Source organism: Stegodyphus dumicola, chromosome 3, assembly GCF_044657685.1.
Source record: "Stegodyphus dumicola isolate Sdum_Otavi_A_Nest chromosome 3, ASM4465768v1".
Lineage (NCBI taxonomy): Eukaryota > Metazoa > Arthropoda > Arachnida > Araneae > Eresidae > Stegodyphus > Stegodyphus dumicola.
This window is the reverse complement of record NC_140770.1, coordinates 264,899,641-264,924,595: the sequence shown is the minus strand read 5'-3', so window position 1 is coordinate 264,924,595 and position 24,955 is coordinate 264,899,641. Positions and strand designations below refer to the sequence as shown.

The 24,955-nt window shown below is 31.6% G+C and overlaps 1 protein-coding gene across 2 annotated transcripts in view; it reads right to left on the bottom strand.

Moving 5' to 3' along the window:
- Positions 1-24,955, bottom strand: part of mib2 (E3 ubiquitin-protein ligase mind bomb 2) — a 119,609-nt gene that overhangs the window by 32,661 nt on the left and 61,993 nt on the right. For both annotated transcript variants that reach the window (XM_035355174.2, XM_035355175.2), the window contains exons 4-11: positions 24,451-24,557; positions 21,246-21,440; positions 16,974-17,122; positions 15,102-15,212; positions 11,187-11,291; positions 10,203-10,371; positions 7,215-7,345; positions 5,330-5,478 (exon numbers count right to left, since the gene is read on the bottom strand). In XM_035355174.2, the coding sequence (XP_035211065.1) occupies positions 5,330-5,478; positions 7,215-7,345; positions 10,203-10,371; positions 11,187-11,291; positions 15,102-15,212; positions 16,974-17,122; positions 21,246-21,440; positions 24,451-24,557 (1,116 nt within the window). The remainder of the gene's footprint in view (positions 1-5,329; positions 5,479-7,214; positions 7,346-10,202; positions 10,372-11,186; positions 11,292-15,101; positions 15,213-16,973; positions 17,123-21,245; positions 21,441-24,450; positions 24,558-24,955) is intronic.

The window sequence follows — 24,955 nt, the reverse complement described above, 5'->3', positions numbered from 1 at the left end:
ATAATATGTAATGATTTGGACAAGATATAAATACCTATGAATTTTAATAACATATGAGAAAAATATGCTTCTCTAATTTTAAGAAATAAATACTCAAATAAAGGCACACAGCTTAAATAAAATTCAAGCTGTTTTAATGCACTGACACACAGAAATGAAAGAAATTTTTCAGCATTCTAAGGCAAAATATCAGCTTGTATTTTTGTTTAATTAAGAAGTATTCTAAGTAACAGCTATTAAAATTAAGTACCAGGTTCTTAGTAAAACACTTATTATGTATGGGATGAAAATAAACATAATTTAAAATGTACTTTTCAGGCCGCATAAACACACAGAACTCTTATGCACTTCTCATGCATAAAATACTGTTCTTTCACCAGACATAGCCGCGAATTATTTTATTAAATAAAGAAAAAAAGCAATTAAAATTAACTAAAAATTATTATGAAGGGATTGTGTAATAAATAATATTTAATTTCTTTACAAAGCTTAATTACAGCTGAAAATAATCAAAATTAAAAAAGCTATAAGTTATTATTCAGATTACTATAAATCAACCTAATTTCATTAACTGTATTTCTAATGACCCAGTCTGATAAAATGAAGAATGGATAAAGTTAATATGTCATTAATTTATAAAATATTTTCATATGATACATATTTCAAAGCACTGAAATTAATTTCAATTACTATTCAAAAACTTAGACTTCTTTACTTCATTCTTCTATGGTGTCACCATTTTTTATAAGCAGATTTTGAAGCCTGGAACAAGCTTTTAAATGCCATGAGTACAAAACCTCACTTTCTGAGTTTGGAACAGCAATATGGCAATATCAACTTATCATCCCTCGAATTATGGACAAGCAAGCCATTCCTTTAAGAAAAACAAAAGAGTAACCAGGTACAAAGTCAAGGCTGTACAGTAGGGTTTGGGGGGGGGGTAATTTTATTTTTCCTATCGCTATACCTCAGAAAAGTTATCTGTCTCTTAGTTAAATAAAATGGGAGGTGGAGAAAACAAAACAAATTTCAAATAAAATTGTTTGCATCTTTCCCTCAGAGTTTTGAAAAATGATGAAATTTTTATGCTTTCTGTCAATTTTTGATAGTTGCTAAACACACTACTGTTGAAATGTAATACGTCATAATGTGAAATTTGGGATAGGAGAAATATATATATACCCAAAATAAAATAAAACTTGTAATTTCAAACTATTTATTGTTCATATGAAAAACTATATATATATATATGTGGGATTTTAAATCCATAGCTTAATATTTTTCCTCACGCGCTTTCCAAATTTTAGCTGTTGACTGCACGAGTGAAATTGATAGAATTCTCGCCACTTGTTTTATGAGAGGAGATGCAAGATGATATAGATGTGGTATTAAGAGATGTAAGACGTTAAGTTGTCATGTTAATAGATATAAGATGTTATAGATATCGTGGTAATAGATAAACGATGGTATAGATTTTGTAGTAATAGATGAACTATATTATAGATGTATTAATGTTTTATTAAATGTGTTTTGTTTGAATATGAATTGATTTCGAAACTAAAGAACCCACATATATATAAACACACACTTTTTGCTATGAACCTTTTTAAACAGTGACTATAATATATATTTTGTTTATATATTTTTAACAGTGACTTCACAAGTAATTCGACCTTGGTCTGCATTTCGTGTCTCAGGTTTGAAAAATGATGTTATCTCCCAAATCAAATTGCATACTGGAAGACTATTGCAGTGGGCTATATGGCTCCCACATTTCAATAAACTGCAGTTCTATCACCTATTTCATCACCTTGATGTGTTACCACAGGGACCAAATCCTTCAATGGCGGAACAAAACTTACTGACAGTGACACACTTCCACTGGTTCACTTTGATTGTGTTAAGAGCTCTATTCCTCAAGTTGACAGAGCAGTGCTGAACAAGGATCAATTATACTTGCTTGATATTTCTGCTGCCATAAAGTTCAGATCCAATTTTAGAAGATTTAGCAGCTTAACATCTTGGTCCACTTTTTCCACTCAAAATGGTTGACCATAGCAAACTCACTTCTCAGATTATACATGAGCTTAGAAGAACCTACTGATGAATTTAGGCATTTGATATATCTTATTTTACATGCCTCTATGGTCTAAAATCAAAATCAGCAAAAATTTCACATACAGTCCAAATATAGTTTTTGAAGCCATCAGAATATCGCACCCGACTCAAAATTTATCACCGATTGTTGAAAATTCGATCACTTTGCAAAGAAAAGAGTATCTGAAACTTCAGCATATCAAAATTCAACTTTCAAGCAACATATTACATCAACTTGATTTGGTGGGATAGTTGCAATACCTATCCTACTATTAAGGAACATTAAGAATAAAAGTATTAAAAATCTATTAAAGTCTGGCACATCGCTACAATTGGTTTCCACAGCTTCCCTTGTTTCACCCAGGCTGCAGAATGGTTCGCCAAACTTGGGAGTGAAGCATTTAAAAAGGTGTGTCGCACTGATACAAGAAACAACCTGATGAGGATGATCCTCTTATCAAAATGTAGTATGCCAGAATTTTCCTAAAAAACTAATTTTAAGGGGTGCTATTTTGAATAACAAAATATAAAAAAAGAGATGGAATATATTCACAATTTGTTTACTAAACTAAAAAAAAGATGGAATATATTCACCATTTGTTTACTAAACTAAAAAGTAAAATTATCAGAAATTATAAAATATTGCTGTTTTTAGGGGGGAGAGGGGGAAAAAAGAGAAAGAGGAGCTTTTCCCCTCCCCCACAAACAATAATTAATTTGAAAAAACAAGCTTTAAACTTCTTTCCTGTTCATCATGCCCAAAATTTTCCATTAGGAACAGCTGCATTTTGATAGTAACAACTTTAATAATCATAAAAAATTGATGAAAAGCAGAAAAATTCATAATTTTAAAAACTAAGTGCTATATGGAAGAGCAATATATATTTTTTAAATGAATTTTTTTTTTCACTTTATATTGCTACGCGATAGGCACCTTTTTCAAGGTATAGCAATTGAAAATTTTTTTAAAATGTGTTTTTTCAGCCCACCTTACTGTACAGGCTTCATAAATTTGACTCTAGTGAATCTTTTGAACATTAAGAGTGGCAGTATGTGAGCATTGTATTTTCATGAAGGCAACTTCTGATATCGCCATTCCGAGTCAATGGCTCTGAATGGTACAGAATTGTTATTTTGTCTAAAAAATCATGCAAGAAATCCACAGATCATCACCTATAAAGAGCATTCATCCCCTTCTCTCCAACAACAACAAGAAAATAATAATAATAATAATGCATGAGCAGATGCCATTTTTTAACTACTATACATATCAATCAACATTTTTAACACATTTTACGGATAGTAAATAATAAATTTCATTTTCAATTAAAATTCTGTAAACAATAATCTATGAACCAAGCATGCTTTCCATTGAAAGAAATACTAGTCATGAAAAAGGAATTTCCTTGTCAAATTTCTTTCTCTGAACACTAAACCTTTCTTCTCTCATAGACATCTGAACAACCTTCTCTAAACTCACAACACTGCTGCTACACATTTCTTCACTTACTATGTTAAATTCATAAATGCAAGACTATACATGGCAAGTGCCAGCATCATTAAGACCTTTTGTATTGAGACACTACTTCACAAAGTGACTTCACAGCTGAGGGTAGTTGTTTTAATAGCCAGACTGCTAATTGCCATGGGAAAGAAAACAAGATAATAAATGCTATAAAATACACTACAGCTACTCAACAAATTGTTTACAAAATAGCTGTCTATACTACCAATTGTTGCCCCCCCCCCATTTTTTAATTTGCCCTTGCTTTTGATTTAGGTCTAATAATTTTAAAAAATATGATGTGTACACCACATGACTTCCTTGTATTGGAATATTAAATTATACGCATTTTTTCTTGCATTTCATTTAAACTTATTGGATTGAATTAAATCTACTTTGCCGACAGCGCATAAACCACAATAGAATAAATGCATTCTTTAAAATTCACTTTGTTTACCATAGCGACACTCTGGCGCTAGGTTCACTTAACAGTATTATATTTCATTCATATTATAACTCAGAATGCACAAAATTTATATCATTTAAAGAATAGAATTATCTAATTGTTGCCACATGTTCTATTCAAATACTATAATAAAGCTAGAATGATGTATAAAAGAAATTAAGCAAACAAAACAAAAAAGAAACAGTTTTTCACAGACAATCGAGTATTTCTCATTTAATTAATTCAGTTCTCATTTCGCGATAAGGCAAAAATATATAAGAACTCAAAATATCTATATTAAAAATTACGAAGTAATTCTTAAATGCTTATTTCCTCGAAAAAATTACAGAACGGATTAAGCATGATTTAAATAATAAATGAAGGCGTTATCTTTGTTGTTGCGAAGGCAAGTTTCTCTAGATTGGCAACAAATCCACTATCCTGCGGTTTCAAATGTAAACAAGCAATGGCCGCTATCAAAAAAATTATTAGGCTTAGCGGCACTTAAACAACTTTAAAATTGTTGATAATTCTAAAAATATTGCATACGGATTTACTAAAGGCATAAAAACCTTAACCGGAAGATAAGAAGAACATAATTCAATCATTTTTAAAGCAAAAAATGTACAATTAACCAACATATAAGAGTAAAGAAACTGAGATCACTGAGCCAGGTAACAGAGTGGATATATATATAAATATATTTATATACGTTTGTGCGGCCGATTGCAACCAAAATACGAGGTGCACATCTACATGTTATAGCAGTCCTATATACAAAATTTCAACGTTCTGAGGCTACTCGTTTTTGAGTTATGCGAGATACGTACGTACGTACATACGTTCGTACAGACGCCACGAAAAATTCTCTTCAGAATTAATTTTAAAGCAGTTTTATAATTTTTTTGAATAAAAAGAGTATTTTATTCTGTCCTTACGTACAGATATTACGCAAAGACATCGTTAAATTGCATTCGATAGCGGTCGAAATGGATATTTTCGTTGAAATATGCTGCCTGAAACTATTCGCGATTACAAAACTTCCTTTTTACTTCGTACAAGGAAGGAAAAACATGCTATGAAAATAGTTTGCATATAAAATAGTTCTTAAAAATGTCTCAAAACTAGGGAGTGAGGAAGAACGCTCAAATATCATTCAAGGGGAAAATGAAATTCAGTTTTACTTGGAAGTAATATTTTTAAAAAATTAGGCAACACACTTGATATGAAATTATAAAAGTAAGAAAAGAAAAAAAATATTAAACTGAAATTAAAAAACTGACCCAAAAGCTGAATAATGTAGAGCTGTGTCACCATCATCATCTTGGACTTCAAGACTACTGCCAGCAGCTAATAACAATCGAACAATCTCTAAATGGCCTTGATGACTGGCAACTTGCAAAGCTGTTTTTCCTGAGCTTTTTTGGTCAACCTGAAACCGAAAAAAAATGTAACATCTTATTTATTTTGAATTAATATGTAATTAGATAAAGGGTACTTAACGTATTAACACAACCATCTTGGCACAATCTGGCAATTTTTTCAACATTTTAAAAAATGAGTTACAAACTTTTTTTTTTTTTTTTTTTAAATAAGCTGGCAAACAATATGCAGCATATCAAAAGAATACACAAAGCAATTTAAAACACAAATTTAGCACTTGAAAATACAAATTTGAATTATTAAATCCTTTAAAAATACTTACATCCCCCCAATTTCTTCTGTAATCTTTTCCAATTGTTCTCTCCCTGTACAGAGTATCTTTTTTTTAAAAAAAATCGGAGAATTGCATAAATTCAGCATTGTACACAATTTATGCACTGGCTGTCTACCAATGCATCTCAGTATTATTTTCTGTAGTGACTGCAGCAAAACAATATACTCCTGCAGAAATTTTAGTTCTGAAACCATATATTTTAAAAGTGAATTTAAAAGGGGAAAATCTTTTTTTTTTTGGGTTGTTGTTGTTGTTTTGTTTTGTTGTTGTTGTTGTTGTTGTTTTGTTGTTGTTGTTGTTTATAAAAATGACTGGAACTTGGAAACAAAAAGAACACACATGAAAATGGCAAAGTTGCTTCATTGAAGAACTGTTACTGTTGAACATGATTACCACAAAAATAGTTACTTGCATGCATGTTTGTCAAAGTTTGGCACATTCTGAATTGATATGGCTGCAAAAATACTAAGTAACAGATAAAGTACTGCTATTTGCAGAATATTCTGCCCAAAACTTGAATAAAAAATAAAGATTCATCATGAGCTGCATGCAGTTGCTTAATTTATATAATAACAAAAACTAATAAAAATTATCCCTCACAATGCTAAAATATTAAATCTCTAAGAATTTTTCATAAACTGAGAAATAATATTGTTTTCCCTTACATTTTTAAGTTTTGCTAATGAAATAAATATTTCAATAACACATTAATCTTCATATTTTACAGCATAACTGGTTTAGAACCAAATGCTTTAAATTATTTTAATTAGCAGCATGAAATAATCACATTCTTCAAAAAAAAATTTGTTTACAAAGATAATAAAAATGACAAGATTTTTTTCTTTTTTATCAGCATAAAAATTTCCTGAAATAATTTTTAAAGAAGATAATTTTTCCATAAATTTAGTTTTTAATGTTTTGTATTTTTTAATGGCTTATACTGGCTTGTATTTACTCTGTGTACAATAGAAAACATTATGCAAACAACTAGTTTTGCAAGATCAACCATTCGTTTTAGATCTAAAATTTAAAAGTATTTTCAACTCAATTAATATTTTGCGTAATAGTCAAATGCTATCTCATTATTTTCAGCCAATTTATCTCATCAATAAAACCATATCTTAGAAATTAAACTTATGATTATGTTTGTGAGAATGATAAAAACTAATAATAATACAAATTAAAACTCATAACAAATACACTTTTTTCTAATTTATTATTTTATGCATACACAAAATATTTATAATTCAGCTTATTGCAAATGAACAACACTTTTATTAAATAATAGTTTCCTGAGAAATTATAGCTAAATAACACATTTAAAAATGTTTCAAAACAGAAAATAAAGCTTTCTAAAATATGATACAGAAGAGTTAGGAAAGATAAAATGACATCATACATAAATAAATATTACATACTTCTATTAGACCACTATTAATTTTAATCCATACCTTATCAGGAAATTTTTGCAATAAGTCTCTGACAACATCTGTGTGACCTTGAGCTGCTTCACGGACTAATCTATCTGAACTGGCAATTTCTAACTGATGAGGTTCAACTAATAAATGGCCCAACAAAGGATCTACAAATATTAAAATAAAATATTTACTAGGCTATTTTTGCATATTCTGCAAAAGATAACTTTAAAAAAATTCAGATGAAATAGCTTTAATTAAAAAAAAAAAAAAAACTTTTCTAGTCCTTTACGGGCCAGTGGTTATAATATTTTGCCATCCACAGTAAAAGCTTTCTTTAAAATATATCTATTATCAGATAAGTACAGTCTGAAATAGATTATGAGAATAAAATTTTGAGACTGAAACAAACAGAATTTTGAGATCTTTTCAGAATTTTGTTACATTGTTTACATTCTGACATATGAAGGAAACGCATCATTTTGCAAGAAAATATTTCTAGTCCCCCCCCCCAATATAGCTATACATCATCTAGGTTCATATGACTACAGTACACATAAAAAGAATTCCTTTAGTTTAGAAACATTTTTATTAATGGCTACATGACATAGCTGCTGCATACTTGGCTTTAATAGAGGATAGTCCCAAGAACTTGAATTTGAGTTGGTTCATTTTCAGATGCAAAACACATTCCCTTCAAAACATGAGGAATTTTCTCCTTTCCTACTGCATGTTGCAACAGGTTTCTGGTAACTAGAAGGTTCCACTTAACATCCCACTGGTAACTAGAAGATTCGTGACACAAATCTTAATGTGAGCATAGCAGATTTCTCACACTTGCTGTCTCTTCAAAATTTCTAAAATACTTTGCAGCACCTGAGTAAAATGTGCTAGAACGTAATTAGTCACCACCTGACTTTGACAAATGGGTTTCCTCCCTCTATAGTCGCCTTTTAAATGGGGAGCATATACGAAGATTTTGGCCTTCCTCACTGTGAGTTATGATAGCATGTCCAGCTAGTAATCAGAAGACCCATAGTCTGAATCCCAGCAAGGGCATAGCTGATTTTGCTCATGCTACCAGCTTATGCAGTACATAATAACACATTCTTTAAACCCTTATGTAGCTTGAATTTGTAAACTGCATATATGTTATTTGCACAATCATAAGAAACAGCAATATTTATTATGTAAGTATATTCTATTGACACAGTGTTATTTTATTTATTAAAGAAACTTAATGCAGCACTATTAACTCAAATCTAAAATAAAAAAAGAGTATCAAAATTACTGGAAAAAAAAATTGGAATAACACTTTTCAACTAAAAAAACTATTGGGATATCTAATTTGGTTCTGTAATGGGAGAGATGGCACTGGAGGTTGATGGTTGTGATATAAAAAGAAATGCTGTGTTCTAGCAATTTCTGCCTTTCCTGATGTTTAAATCTCAGGGTAGTTAGGATCATTTGAGTTATACTCATCACAGTGACATCTCACAAATAGATTGAGCATAGAATGTATGATCACATGCTTTTTAGCATCATATATAGGCTTGTAGTTAGGTATATCAGCATGGATATGACTGCTAGTAATCTTAAAACATTTTACATTCCGATGGAGTAAAGCTTTAAATAAAAACCTAGCCTTTTCCTAGATAATTACGCAAATGAGGAGTATTTACTTCTGTCTTAGATCTTCAGTCCAATGACACAAAAATTTCTCCTTCTCTGAAATCGGGCACAGAGTTTTCTTGATTTTTTTTTTTTTTGGGGGGGGGCTTTAGTGTTACAATATGATTTTGCTGAAAGCATGAAAGATGTTGCTTTATCTTTCACTATCATATTCAGTGTTGAAATAGCTCAATTTATATTTTGAGATGTTGCTATAATAATTTTTACTTGATTTTATATGTATGAATTATTTCCCAGTTTTTCTTCTAAATTAGTTTTTAAGATTCATTACTAACACATTTAGCTTTACATTTCAAATCAATTTAAAGATTATATAAATAATTTAATTTTGAATGGCACTATTTTTGCATTGTTATGTAACTGCAAATTTATATAAGTTGGTGGGATTTCTGTATAGGAGATATGTCTTTAATGAATGAAGGAAATACAAAGAATGAAGTTTATTGTTTTTGATAGTTATTTAAAACTTGTAAGTACCATCACATCGTTTAAAGAAATGATGCTACATGCTTAATATTTTCATAAGCTTAATGAATTATATTTACTTGATTCATTTTCAAACATTTCAGCGGAAATAATTAAAGAATTATAAATTATATAAGACGTAATTTTTGTTAATGTGTATACCTGTGTGAATAGAAAAATAATATAATTAATACACAGAAATAAATCTACTAGTTACTGCAAAATTAAGTTACATTATTATTATAAAAATAATATATGACATTACAGTTTACTTAGTTAATGAGAACATGTTATCAAAAATATTTACACATATTAATAATAATTTTTTACAAACTAGAGTGAGCAAATATCCTATATGCAGTATAGCTAGGATATCTGTTCATGAATGAAGGGGGATGAAAATTTTTTTTTATTATTCGAAATAATGCTTGTAAAGATGCGTTGTAAACAACACAAATGTTGCTGTTGTCTTGTCCAAAGAGTCAATGCATGGGAGTCAAATAGGACCGAAAGTATCCAGAACAGCCACAGCAACATCAATAACCTTCGAAGAATAGAGGAGTTGGTGCGAGGGAGCTATATCTATACTGAGGAGCCTGGCCAAAATAGTAGTACAGTCGAAGAGATGGTCTGGAGAAGGTTGGATATCAGCACAGTGAGGACAGTTATTATAATTTTGTTGGCCATCAGGGAATACCTTCATTCCTTTCCATGGACAGTGTAACACAGATATTAAGATTTTTATATATTTAATCACTGACATAACTAATTTAACCATCGTACTTGAAAGTTTTACCTGAAGTGCAATGTAACATCAACAAATTAATTATAACAAATACTTTTAAAAATACCAATTAGAGAACTTACGCGTATGTTCTTCCCTCTGATTGGCTGTCATTGTATTATTCATTTCTGTAGCTGTTCCTGGCACAGATGTAACACATAGTGGATTAAATGTCCATGTCTGCCCATCAACATTAACTCTTAGATCACCATCAGAATAGATCTTTGTTATTTTTCCAGTTTTCCCTAGTGCCTACATAACATAAGTAATAATTTTAAACATGGATTCCATAAATATACGAGCAAAGCTGTAAAGCAATTATTTTAATTTTTCTATAAAAAATATATATATACAAATCTTGCAATCATGACCATTTACAACAAAGGAGAAAATTTACAAATAATAGTTTTAAAAAAGTATATAATGCCAAACATTTATCTAAAATAGTTATATACTCCAAAGACCATCTCAATATTTATTATACTTCGAAAAGAGGACCTGCCGATTCAATAGGAAATATCATCAGCTTTAAAATGTCTGTCTCTACTGTGAATAAACTAATAAAGAGAACTCTTTAAAAAAATTAATTGAAATTTTTATTTTCTTTCGAGATAGTTAACACAAAGTAAGACCAGATCTAGAATTCTTTCTGAAATCATTTATTGTAAGAAAAATAGAAATTTGCTATTACTACAGATGGAGCATTGCAAGATTTAAGCAGCTGTATTAAGTAAATGATCAATTTGTCATCATAAACCAGGAGATAAAAGCTTTGAAATTTGCTCTCTTAATCTAAAGAAACTTCCATTAAAGGATTTATAAACATAGTGTATTTTTTATATGACAAGAAATGAAGAACGGTAAAAATTAAATTATATGCATTACCAAAAGAACAACAAAAAATCAAATAATAATAATAAACAAAAATAAATTACATATATTATCAAAATAATATTTTGACACCCATTTTCAAGTTTAACTTGACCGGGACAAAAACAGTTACATGTCAACATATAAGTCTATATTTCTAAAAATATATGTTATTTATTTATACATAAAATACTTACCACTTTCATAACTTCAATCCATTCACCATGGCCTTTTTGAAGCTCTTTCATTTTAGTCATGTCTTCAATTATTCTAACCATGTCACCAACAGAGAAAAGTTGAACCTGAAAGCATACATAAATAACTAACTATAATGATTTAAAATTTTAATATCACATAACATAAATGTCTAAATCATGAAAACTCTTTTCAGAGACTCAAATATAAAACTCCTGCCTAGTAAGAAAGGCGCTCTTAACAACATCAACAACCTTTTTGGCTCTATATTCATAATTTGAGAAAAAATATTTAAAGTGACTGTAAAATAATTAATCGTAAATTCATAAATTACATAACTACAATGATATCAAACAAATGCTGGGGGAAAAAAAGGGTGACAATGAAACGCACATTACCTGTGCATTAAAAATAAACTATAATGTTTTATACATTTTATGCTGCAATGCACAAACACTAAAATATTTCAAACCTATGTTTCACTTCATTGCCTCTCGGCAAATTTCAGAGCACACACAGTTCTGAAAATCAACCAGAAAGTTAAACAAAGATTAGGAAACATTCAGCATCAATTTGTGCATTTTCTCTTTTCATCTGATGCTAAATCATTCTATGTGCATTTTTCTCAAAAGTCATATACAACAGACTTAACTGTCACAAATTTTCAATTAATTAGACAAACATTTTTATTAATTATCATATTAGTGCCATAAAAACATGCTTTTTTAATATTCCTACTTGCAAACTTTTTTTACACAGTACAAATTTATCATATCAAAAGTCCATTGTAACTGAAATGCTTGGAAAACAAAAACAAAAAAAATATTAAATTATAAAAAATTTAATTTTCCATAATCCCCCCCCTCTCTCTCCATATATATATATACAAAATACATACTGTTTTATCATACATACTCTCTCGACATATATATATACATAGTCTCTCTATATACAACATCTCTACACTCTACTGCTTTATCAATACAGTCAAAAGTCGTTAATTCGGACACCCATAATCCGGAATGATCTATAATCCGGACCTCAAAACTAAAATCTTTCTGTGCATGCGCCGCGTTGACGCGTGCGCGCAAGACCTTTACGACTGCACATATGCGTCTGCGCAAGCGCAGAATACATTTTCGTGTGCGCGTTTAATGTATAACAGGCAGTATAAGCTAAAATTATCTAATTATCTATTTCAGTTAATGTTGATGATTGCGTTGTTCCTTAATCTTTGAATTGGATCCGGCTTATTATTTTTTGCAGACTGTAAGAGCAATTTTATAAAAGTAAGCTTGAACTTTCGATTATGTTAAATAGAATTTCCGATGCTGGAGCTCCCAAAGGATCTACAAAACGAAAGTATGTTTCGATGTTCATCACACAAAAAGTGGAATTGCTACAAAAAATGGATAAAGGCATATCCTTTGTTTATCTAACCGTTCCGAAATCTGTTTATCAATTTCACGCTCGTTATCTTCAGGGCAGATGTTTTTATTTTATTCGGCTTATAATTTCTTATTATATGTAGTATTTCATCTCGATGTACTCTGTCTTTGATATGATTTAAATCAGATTATAAATATCACGAATACAAACCAAATAGTTTTCTGGTTGCAATTTTCTAATTTCGGCTATGCGTAATGTATGCTTTACGCATGCGCACGTTGAAAGAAATGTTTAATAAAGTCAACAAATAAATATTAAGCTTCTTTTTTTTGTAAATTTTGATATCCTTTAGATCATAATTGCTCATTATTTTATAAATTATGGTTTCATATTTTTAATTTTATAATTTCTGCATGCCATCTTACCAGATTTAAACTGATGATCTATAATCCGGAAAAATCGATAATCCGGAATCGCCGAAGTCCCAACGAGTCCGGATTAAAGACTTTTGACTGTACTTATCATTTTAGTTTGGTCTTCTCCAACTGTTTCTGTGAAGTGTGAAAGAAAAAAATCATACACAAATTCCACAAAGTTAGAACCTTTAACCCTCACATAGAATTATCAGAATGTAGGTTGTTATCCACTTAACCAATAGAACCCTTTTTTTGGGGGGGGGGGGCACTTCAGCAACTAATTTGGATTAGGGAACAAACTTTGAACAAGCAGGTATAATTACTAATATGCTATAGCTCCTAATTTGGACTATTGAACAAGTGTCTATATATGTAGAATATTATGTCTTATTTTCATTCTTGGTGAAAAAAGAAGCTACAAAATTTACTTAGCTTAAAAATATTTTTTGCTCCATTAAATACTTTACCATGATTTAATTAATGAAATACCATCACAAAATCTTATGAACTAATATCTTACATTGCATTCTATCACACTACCCTGACAGATGCAGGCCCACCAGCGGCCGAGCAGTAAAATCGTTGAACACTGGTAGTTCGGTCCGAGGTTTGATCCTGTGAACAGGCTGGCTGGACTAAAAGATCCATAAGAAAGTTTATGTTAAAAGATCCATAAGAAAGTTTATGTTAAAAGATTCAGCACAAAATTTTGTTGCTTCATACACTCTTTTATATGCTCCACCTACACAGGGTGTTTATAAAGTCTCTATACATTTTTGAGAAATAAATTCTAATTCCAAATTCTTTGGAGGCGATCTGAAAGAATGCTGTGAACAGAGGAAAGAATAACCACCGTTTGTGCCTGTACATGTGGATTAACATATTAACAGGTGCAGGAGGACTTTGTCTGCAAATTCAGAAAACAAGCCTCTACCAGAGCAGCTATTAAAATCTTGGTAAACAAATTCAAGCAAACTGGTAGCATTAAAGATGAAGACCATTCTGGGAGATCTTCAATAATACCACAAGTTGAGTAAAGCATACACGAAGCGATTATACATAGCCTCCATGCATCTACACGAAGACTCAGCCTGGAACTTGGTATTTTGCATACTACTGTTTGGAAAACTCTACGCTGTCATTTAAACAAGGATGCCTGCCACATTCAAACTGTGCATAAACTTGAAACTGAGGACTATGCAGCTGGGCAAACCAATGTGTTATGATTTGTTGTTGGAAGCTGCGGATAATGAGAACATAATGGAGAGTGTTTTCTTTAGTGACGAAGCCACATTCCATCTCAGCGGCCATTTTAATAGGCATAATTGCCGAATTAGGGCTGATGAACAACCATACGTGTTATACGAATCTCAGGGAGACATATGTAAAGTTAATGTATAGGTTGGAATAACTAAACCCTGTGGACTTTTCAGGTTTGCAGAAAGGACCATCACTGGAGAAATTTTTCTTGTTATGTTGCAACAATATCTTCAGCTACAGTTTGTATCAGATGGCATTATTGACACTGCTGTCTACCAACAGGATGGGGCACCTCCCCATTTTGCTATTATTGCGCGTAATAATCTTAATGAAACTTTTCCTGATAAGTGGATTGGTCATGGCTCTCAATGGCTTTGGGCTCTACAATCACTAGAATTAACTTCCCTAGACTTTTTTGTATGGGATTTTGTCAAGTCCAAAGTGTACTGAGTGAATACTGGCAGCACTGGACAATTAAAACAGTGAATTATGGCTGCAGCAGCTGAAATTACACCAAAAAGTTTACATAAGGTATTCTGATGTGTAGTGGAAATGGTGGCAATTGTGCTTCGGACTGAACTAGACACACTGGGGGGGGGAGACATTGAACTGCACTAATTTAGTGTTCTATAATGTTGCATTTTCATGTAAATAACTTATATTTCGGAATAAAGCCTCTTTAAAGCAAAAGCATATAGACACTTTATAAATACCCTGTATAAATTTTGTAAAAATATGGAAGTTTTTTTTTTTTTTTTTTTTTTTGCCAAGCTCTGAAATGACCAAAACTTTCCAGTAACCTTATGAAAATTAAAATATTAAGTTTAAAAAGAGCATTTCTGTAAAACTTGCCTTTTTTAATGCTCCAGGATGAAATGTCCAGCGATTGTTGCAGCCTTCATATTGAACACGTATATCGCCTTTGTCAGTCACTCGATGTACAGTGCCTACTTTGCCAACAAACTGAGAAAAAAATGAAAACATATTTATTAAAGTCTCAAAAACTTTTCATACTCTTTTAAAAATAGGTAACAAATAAATTTTGACTTTTATTATTTCTATAAAGAAATCCAATCCAAAGTTAGCATTACATATATGAAAAATTTATTAAAAATTAATTTATGTTTCATTACATCATTTTCTATAGATGCCTGCCATTTAGTCTCTAATATAAAAAAAATAAAAATAACTGCTAACTTTAGCTTGCTAATTTAGGTAAAAATAACACGGCAAACAAATATTAATTTAGAAGTCAACAAAAATCAGCGTTATATTTGCAAATTTTCACAGGACTAGTTTCAATGGCTTTACTGAACCATCATCCTCAGCACAAAAAATTCATTTCCTCTTTGGCAGCTGAGGATGATGGTTCGGTAAAACCATCAAAACTAGCCCAGTGAAAATTTGCAAATGTAATGCTGTTTTTTGTTGTTTGACTTATAAATTAATATTTAGCTTGCTACGCAGGAAAGAAAGAGTAAGTTCTGGAAACTACTGCACTTATATTTTTCTCTGCGATTAACAAAAAGTTCAGTCTGATCAGCAAGGCACATAGCCCTCAAATTCTTTGCCATATACAAATAATCTAACGAGTATAACTAGCAAGACATTTTGCTATAGATAATGAATTTATATTAGAACTTGCAGCATGCATACTAATAGGTGCTGGAGTTGACAGACTGCTAGAAAGAACAGATTGGTTAATGGAATGTAAATAATTTTGGCAAGCTGTCCAGTTATTCAATAAATTATTCATAACATCTTTACGAACAGGGTCTTCAGAAGCATTTTCTGACTCAAAAGATACATATGTATTTTTGTCTAGTGAGAATAAATAATATTTCACAGCCTGTATAGCATCTAGGCTATCAGTGTTCAAAGAAATTCCACATTCTTTCATAATATTACCCATATACATAAATGAATTTTCTGCAACAAGCCCATGAAACCAATGAAAACAGATTTAATAAGTTTTGCTAACACTGGATATTTTTGTTTTCCATTTTCTTTTAACTTGAATACACCAGCAAAACCTTCAATATTTTTCTTGTTTTCTGTATAATGCAAAAAAAATGACTTTTCTGTATAAGACAAATTTCTTAGCACATTCATTTTGCTCATATACGAAGTATGATCTCTCACTGTGCTTTCCAGTCTTTGAACTCTATATAGTCTAAAAGTTTAAATTTTTATAATGTCTGAATTATACACTTGTTCTAAAATTAAAACTTGAGAAAATTTATGAGTCTATATTTCATAAATCCAGAAAATCTGGATTTGAGAAAGTAAAAAATCCAGAATGCAGGCTGTATCTCGATCATAATCATCCTTGTCTATATTTTGTTGCCCCAGTTATATCCTTCATTTATTCAATATAAAATGCTGCAAAATATTCCTCCACAAGTTTAGAAACTTTTCCTAGTCCGTGGACAAAGTAGTTTGCTAAAAAATTCAAGAAAAAGTACAGTTGTACAAAATTCTGTGAAGTTATGGTATTATAGCCAGCTATAACCAACTTCTGAACCTTGCACGTGATTTCACAAAGTAAAAATTCGCATAAACACTACTTTGCATTTTAACCCTCCTTTTGGGGGGGGGATAAAGAAAAGATATTTAAAAAAAAATGTTTCTGAAAATTTTAATGCAGAAAGAAAGTAGGTATATTGTAAATGATACAATGATTTTTCATCCATTACAAAGTTTATAATAGAAAAAGCTACATACCTCAGCCATTCTTGGATTCCATCCTCCATGCCCTTCTTGCATAATTTTTAGTGTTTCGATATCCAGCAACACTTGGACCTTATCTCCAACACTAAATCTTGGATGGTTTAAAGCGGTGGGTTTGCTACTATTGTCCTCAACAATTTGACCTAGAAAATGGAAGTTTATATACACTGTCACAAAATACAAACATTTATTAGCAATAAAATAATTATTATGAGTATGTATTAAGCTTACGTATTAAGCCATTAAAAAAACTTAGTCAATGCCAAATTTATTTTATTAACATTTTTCTTTTCTATAGAGCAGAACATAATAAAACTATTTTAAAAAATGTGGTACACTTCTGCTATCAGGAATCAGGACCGGATTCAGAAGTATATGTATGCATGTATACATGTTTGTTCACACACAGATACATATGTACATACATATATAAATGCATACATGAACACATACATGCATACATACATACATTTCTAGGGTTACAGCCGAAAGCATCGCGAACGAAAACGACGCAAGGCGAAAACGTCGTGCTACGAAACATCGTGGGAGAAAGCATCGCAAAGAGAAAACATCATGGTACAAAACATCGTCGTTGAAAATAAAGCAGTTCAAAAACTTCACAGTTTAAAAACATCGTCCTCAAAAATATCGTGGTAAAAAATAAAGTATTTACAAATCATCGCATGACGATAACATTGCAGATATGCTTTTTACAGGCTTTAATAACTGTAAATGGATATTCCTATAATGATTTGTGAGTGCAAGATGGAAAGAAGGATATTTTTTACTTTCATATTTTTTATTTACTAATAAGTTTTTGGCTGAGAAAATAAGAAGGAAACTTAAGCATAGAAAATTAATGCAACTTATAGCACTCAATAGAATTTTAAACCAACATAGTTAACTAGCAAAGGCCATTAATAAATCCTTTTTATAAAGTTTTTACTGGTAATTTTTCATGAAAAGTACAATAAGCATGCATATTATTATTGCCTTTAATTAATTAATGCAATAATTTAACTTTTCCAGCAAAAATTTATTAGTCAATAAAAAACTGTGAAAGTAAAAATTATCCTTCTTTACATTTTGCACTCACAAATCCTTATTAGAACCATATTTCCATTTACAGTTATTAAAGCCTGAAAAAAGCATGTTTGTGATGTTATCGTCATGCGATGATTTGTAGATACTTTATTTTTTACCACAATATTTTCGACGTCGATGTTTCTAAACTGCGAAATTTCTGAACCGCTTTATTTTCGACGATGTTTTGTACCAGGATGTTTTAGGGATGAGATGTTTTCTCTTTGCAATGTTTTCTCCCACGATGTTTTGTAGCATGACGTTTTCGCCTTGTGTTGTTTTCTCCGCAACGTTTTCGTCTGCGATGTATTTGCCGCGATGTTATCGGCGGACACCCATTTTTAGACTCGGTCCTAATAACAGAACAGTACCAGAAATGTTTCCAAAATTAATATCTATTCATTATACTTTTTGCTATACTTCTTATAATCATATTTTAAAGTATTCTTACAGACATTTTTTCTTCAAGTTTATTTAGTTCCCACGATTAAAAAGAAACTTTAGAAAGGGATAAGTGAACCAGCTCAGTATCTTTCCATCTGTTTCACTAGATTATTCAGTAATTTTCGCTAAGATCTTGAGTAAGCACTTTAACATGTCCTCTGTTAATAAATTAGCTTTGGTATCAGTATTTAAATGCATTTTATATGCTTTTAAGTATTCCAATATAATAAACAGCATTAGTTTCATCCTCTTGAGCAAATGAATGTTCAGGTTCAGATCACTTAATTATTCTAGCATCAACCACATAATAATCACAACCGTAGTTGATAAGGTCATTACTATATTACACTGAAACAGCTAAGAGTTTCAGATAGCTCTTCTTATTGTGCAATGCCAAGAACTTTACTTAAATATGCCTTGTAATACATAATTCAAGTTATTCAGTTATTTATATGATTTTGCTGTAAATTATATTAATATTTAATTACATATTCTCAATTTTAAAAATCCTAAGCAGAGAATGAAAGTTTTTAAACATGACAAAAATAAATTAACAATTAATGTGCATACTATTGTGTGAACAAACTTAATAATGTCCCATATACTGATTCAAAGCAAATCTAAATCTAAATATTTTTTGAATAAATCTTGCTTTATATAAAGTTCTTACAAATGTCTACAGCAGACTATGTTAACTCAGATTAAATAAAATTTAAAAAGAAAAAAAAGTACGTTAAAAATCACTAGGGGTAGGGAAATGAAATTTGCACAACTTAAAATTCATTAATCTAATAAATTTTATTCATCACTGAAAAACACTTTCCTTAGTAAAGACTAAAATTAAAAGCTTGGGAATTTGGGGATTTACCAGGAGACTGGGAAATGTAGGGGAAAACTAGGGAGTTGGTAGCTATGTATATCACACAAATGTAGCTAACTCACTTGGATAATTTTGTGTAAAAAACAGTTTTCAAATTTGAAAAACTGTAATCAGTCAAAAAAGGGAAAATAATTTTGAGCTTCTAAAGAAAATGCTTTTTAGAATTCAAGACCTGAAGTATAAATGATAAAAATATTCAAGATCTGGGAATCAAGCATTTTTATTATTTACGTATGGAAATTTACTTGGTTGATTTCTTGTAAATCTCATGATTTCTTCATGATGGATCTCATACAAATATCGGGTTGGAGGGAGTATTTTAAATAGGCAGGTGATTTTTCTTGTAAATAAGAAAACATCTGGCTAGTGAGTCAATCGGAATTTTTTTTTTTTTTTTTTTTTTTTTTTTTTTAAGCTGCTGTATAATATAAAAGGTGCCCTTTTTTACCCTTCATTTTTTTTACCCTGTAATATTTAAAGGGAAAAACATGTCGGTAGATAAAGTGCATTTACGACACTGCATTTTATATGAATTCCAAAAAGGAAGCAACGCATCTGTTGCATGTAAAAATTTATGTGCGGTATTTGGAAAAGATATTGTAAATGTTCGTACTTGTCAAAGATGGTTTAGCAAATTTCGTTCCGGGGACCTGAGCCTCAAAGAAAGTGTTCGATCTGGACGACCATCCAAGATCGATAATGATGTTTTGCGATCCATGTTGGAAAATAATCCACATTTAACAAGTCGAGAAATTGCAGAAGAGTTTGGCATTCATCATACAACTGTTGGAGATCACATTAAATCTCTTGGGTTTGTGTTAAAGCAAAGTGTTTGGATTCCACGTGAATTAACGGAAAAGAATTTGTCTGATCGTGTAAGAATATGTTCATCACATCTGATTAGACACAATGTGGAGCTGTTTTTGGACAGGCTGGTTACTGGAGATGAAAAGTGGATTCTTTACGAGAATATTAAGAGAAAAAAATCTTACTGCAAACCAGGAACATGATCAGCAACAGTTCCAAAACCAAGTATCCATCAACGAAAAGTACTGCTTTGTTTGCGTTGGGACAGGAAAGGTCCAATGTATTACGAGTTGTTGAAACAGGGAAAAAACATCAACGCGGATCTGTACTGCAATCAGCTGGATAAATTGAATGCAGCTATCAAAGAAAAAAGGCCAGCATTAGCGTCCAGAAAAGGAATAGTGTTCCATCACGATAATGCTCGCCCGCATACTGCAGTGGTGACACTACAAAAACTGAATGCGTTAGGATGGGAAATCCTTAGTCACCCCCCCCCCCCCCGTATTCACCTGACATTGCACCCTCTGATTATTACCTGTTCAGATCTCTGCAAAATTATCTAACGGGAAAAAAATTCAAGTCTTTTGAAAGTGTTTCTAAGGCAGTTGCTGACTGTTTTAACTCCATGGATGAGAACTCCTACAAAACAGGAATTTACAGGTTACCTGGAAGATGGCAACAGGTTGTAACAAATAATGGAGCATATATAATTGATTAATATTAAACACATATTTTTATAAATGAATTCAAATATTTTCTTTAAAATACGACAGAACTTTCCCTCCAACCCAATAGCTCTGGAACTTTCAAACCATTAATCAGAAAATAAAAATCTTGGAGATTCTGTTCTCTTTTATCCTGCACATTAAAAGCACTTTTAAAAGTTTATTTTTATTCCTGAAACTATTACCTTAATATGATTTAACAGTACTTCTATTTTTCAGGTGCAACATTTTGCCACTTTTAAAGTTAATAACATGTCTCAAAGATAGAGTAGCAAATGGCCACCAGTATTTTTTTTTACAAAACGCAAATGAAAAAAGAAACCTTACCAAGGATTGGTAGATGATCTCGGTAATAATAACCACCAACAGCATCTTGGGTATATTTAAGATCAACTTTTCCTTTATGACCTAAGCGATAAACATTAGTTGAGCCAGATGACCAAGTTACATTTGCAACACTCCTCTCAGATTCATTATCCCATCCTCTAATGTCAAGAACTTTTCCAGTTTTTCCTTCTCCACCTGCAATGATATATATACAAAAACATCATCAAGTTTCTTAAAAACTGATATGCATATAACCATTATCCTTAAGAAAGGAGATTAGACTGAAATAGAAAAATATTTATGAAACTGTAGAAGAGGAAAATTTTATAGAATACATTTAATTAAATGAAGAATAGTCAATATTTCTTATTAAACTGAATAAAAATTAGGAGAGGGGCAGAAATTAAATGTACTCATATATAACATTTTATAGCAGTTTCTGTTAAGTATTCTTTGACTGTTCCAAAATAGCAACAGGAGCTGGGGATAAGTTTTTAAAATTTAAGGAAGAACTTAAAACTTTGGAAGAAAAAATGCAAAGAAATCTTATTTTGATAATGGTATGAATATCTTTGGGGGGGGGGAATCTTTATAAACACTTCAGGAGAAAGTAGGAAACATCCAACTAGCATCTTATTCCCACCCACTTATTTTATTACTATTATGAAACAGTTTTTTATTTTGCAGCATGTGCCAGCTATTGAACCACATAACACACTGGTGTTCAAAATTTTATTATTGTTTAAGTGATGCTAACCATACAGAGATTAAACTTTCATTAAGTGTAATTATTCATGGGAGTTATCAGTTACAAAAATTTACTGAAGTGCAGATACTTGCATATAGGACATATAAACAGAAAATATATGGACAAATCATAAAAGGAAACACACATCTTTAAAAAATATAAAATGTGAAAGTGGTACGATAAGAATTATCGTGTCTGAAAGGCATATGGATGAAGGCCAAAAGTGGAAAATAGTTGGTTAATTCATGGCATGTAAAACATACTTGGACATTTCCAGAGACTTTTCAAGGGTTACTTCAAAAATCTAGAACCACATCAGAGGTTAACTGCAGCATATGAAAACTGTTATTTCTCACCTGTCACAAATATATCACAAGCAATAGCTAATTTTTGGCTTGGGACCACTCAGTGGCCACATAGTTTTAGCAAATCCTAAGTCTCAATTGTTGATATTAGTGTAATTATTTTCTCCTATTAACACAAATATGTACAAACATAACACTTTGATACAAATACATAATATTTTGATAATCCTTTTTCTAATGCACGAATCACTTCCACACACATACACTTCTCTTTGCAATGCTTCTTGAAAACCCCCACTGCACATTTGACGATTCTTGTAGCACTGCGTATAAATATTACAGAAAACAGAAATAATACATGGAAAATTAAGACGCAATAACACGCCGAATAAATACCGATTCAGAAGTCAAACAACAAAAATCAAAAAAAATTTTGTGAATTAACGCTGATTTTTGTTGTTTGACTTCTGAATCAATACATGGAAAGTCAATCACAAAGTATGAACAGTCTACATACGGTATGAACAGTCTACACACCGAAGGAAAGAGAAAGTTCCAAAGTTCTGTTTACCGCAGCTGGCACAGTGATAATTGCGTAAATGACCAATAGGGTACCTGCACCAATAGGCAGGTATTTCGTTTCACTATCAGTTGTCAGTAAGATGGCTACAATGTAGCATAAAGTTTTCTTCATTCTTGGGTTTGCAAGAAGTGCGAGTCAGCAGTTACAGTGCAGCAGGTATTTCATGTTCTATTTGCCATTAACCCACTAACTAGGAAAAGCATCGAACACTGACTTACATAATTTCAAGAAACTGGATATCTCTGCAAAGGAAAAAGCTCGGGCTGACCACTTGTGTCAGAGGATGCCATTAGTTGAATAAAAGACAGTTTCGTGCATAGTCCAAGAAAGTCAACTAATAGAGCTAGTAGAGAACTAGGAATACTCCAAGTGTATGGCATGTTTTGAGATGGCATTTGCTGTACTAGCCCTACTGCTTATAACTTATGCAGGCTCTCAGTGAAAATGACAAAGAAAAGTGTATTGAAGTTAGCTAGAAATGATGCAGGATGACACATTTTAACTGTGATTAATTTTCATCAATGAAGCTACACTCCATCTTTGTGGCAAAGTGAATCAACACAACATTCATATATATGAGGTTTGTAGAATCCCTGTCCAAAATTGCAACATGAAAGACACTCAGTGAAGCTAAACATATTCTAAGTCGTATCCTGGACAAAAGTGTATGGATCATTCTTTTTGCAGAAAGCACTGTGAAGTAGAATAAAGTACCTGGACATGTTGAACAATGGCTTTTTCCTCAAACTACCGAAGATTCATGACTTTATTTTCCAACAGGATGGAGCTGTACCACTTTGGCACTGTGATGCCTGAGGATTTTAAATCAATCCGTTCTCCAGCAATGGACAGGTTGCAAGACCTGGCTCTGCAATTCTAGCCACCGAGATTTCTGAATCTCATGCTGTGTGACTTTTTCTTGTGGGGCTAATTTACGGAGGCTGTTTATGTCCCACCGCTACCAACAACTCAGGTCAAAAAGCAGAACTGTGTCACTGTTGCGGTGCATTCAGTAACACATGATATGCTTTTTTGCGTGAGGGATGTCCTGTGCACACAAACTGTGTGTGTGTTGAGTTATGGCAAAGCACACGAGGGTTATCTGCCTAAGGGAAGGGATGCCTTCGTGGAGGACTTTCTAAGGGAAACTGGCTCATATACATGTTACACATGGGGAAAACCACGAAAACGCCCATGCAGCCAGCCCGTTCGCGGGATTCGAACCTCGGACCGAACTACCAATGTTCAGCGACTTTACCGCTCGGCCGCTGGTGGGCCGCACACAAACTGAAACTTCCTCTTTTCATTAGTATGTAGATTGTTCAGGCCCAGTTTATACTTTGCGATATGCAAAGTAATTAAATTGGGTCCATCTTTTTGAATAACCAAATAACCCTCTATTTATCTGAATCAAAATTGCCAAGTTTTCAATAACTGATAATTTTGTTGTTATATAATTTTGTTACTAATGCTCATTTACTTCAAATTCTTTTTATCACATAAATTATATAATTAATCATTACACAATAAATGGACAGTAAAAAAGCAAATTAATATGTAAAAAATTACCATCTTGATTGCCCCAATCCCAATCTGGTCCTCTAACAACTTTAGCTGAAACAAAAATTCCTTTCATTTGCAGGCGAACAGCACCTTGTCTTTTTGGCATTTCTACACTAAAATCAAAAGAAAAGAAACTTTAAGAAAATGTTAAAAGATATAAAGTTTATTCTTTTACAGTTTCTTCACATCAGATCTCAGTTACTTCCTCGATCAGCATTAAACTTGCTAATAAATTTATAAGCCCCTTACCAAAGGTGAATTAATATATATAAATCATTGTATAAAATATAAAAGTGACATGTTATTTGGATATTATTCAACCACCCAAAATGTTTTCTATATGTAGGCAGTGAGTTAAATTAGAATAAAGGCCTTCAAGCAACCTAGATTTCCGCTCTGCTTCAAAAAAATGTCTGAAAATTTGCAGAAATAATACTGACTGAAAAGCCTGCAATTAGTTAGAGCAAGTGGCATATGTGTTTAGTGTTTTGCCTTTAAGGCCTTCAGCATT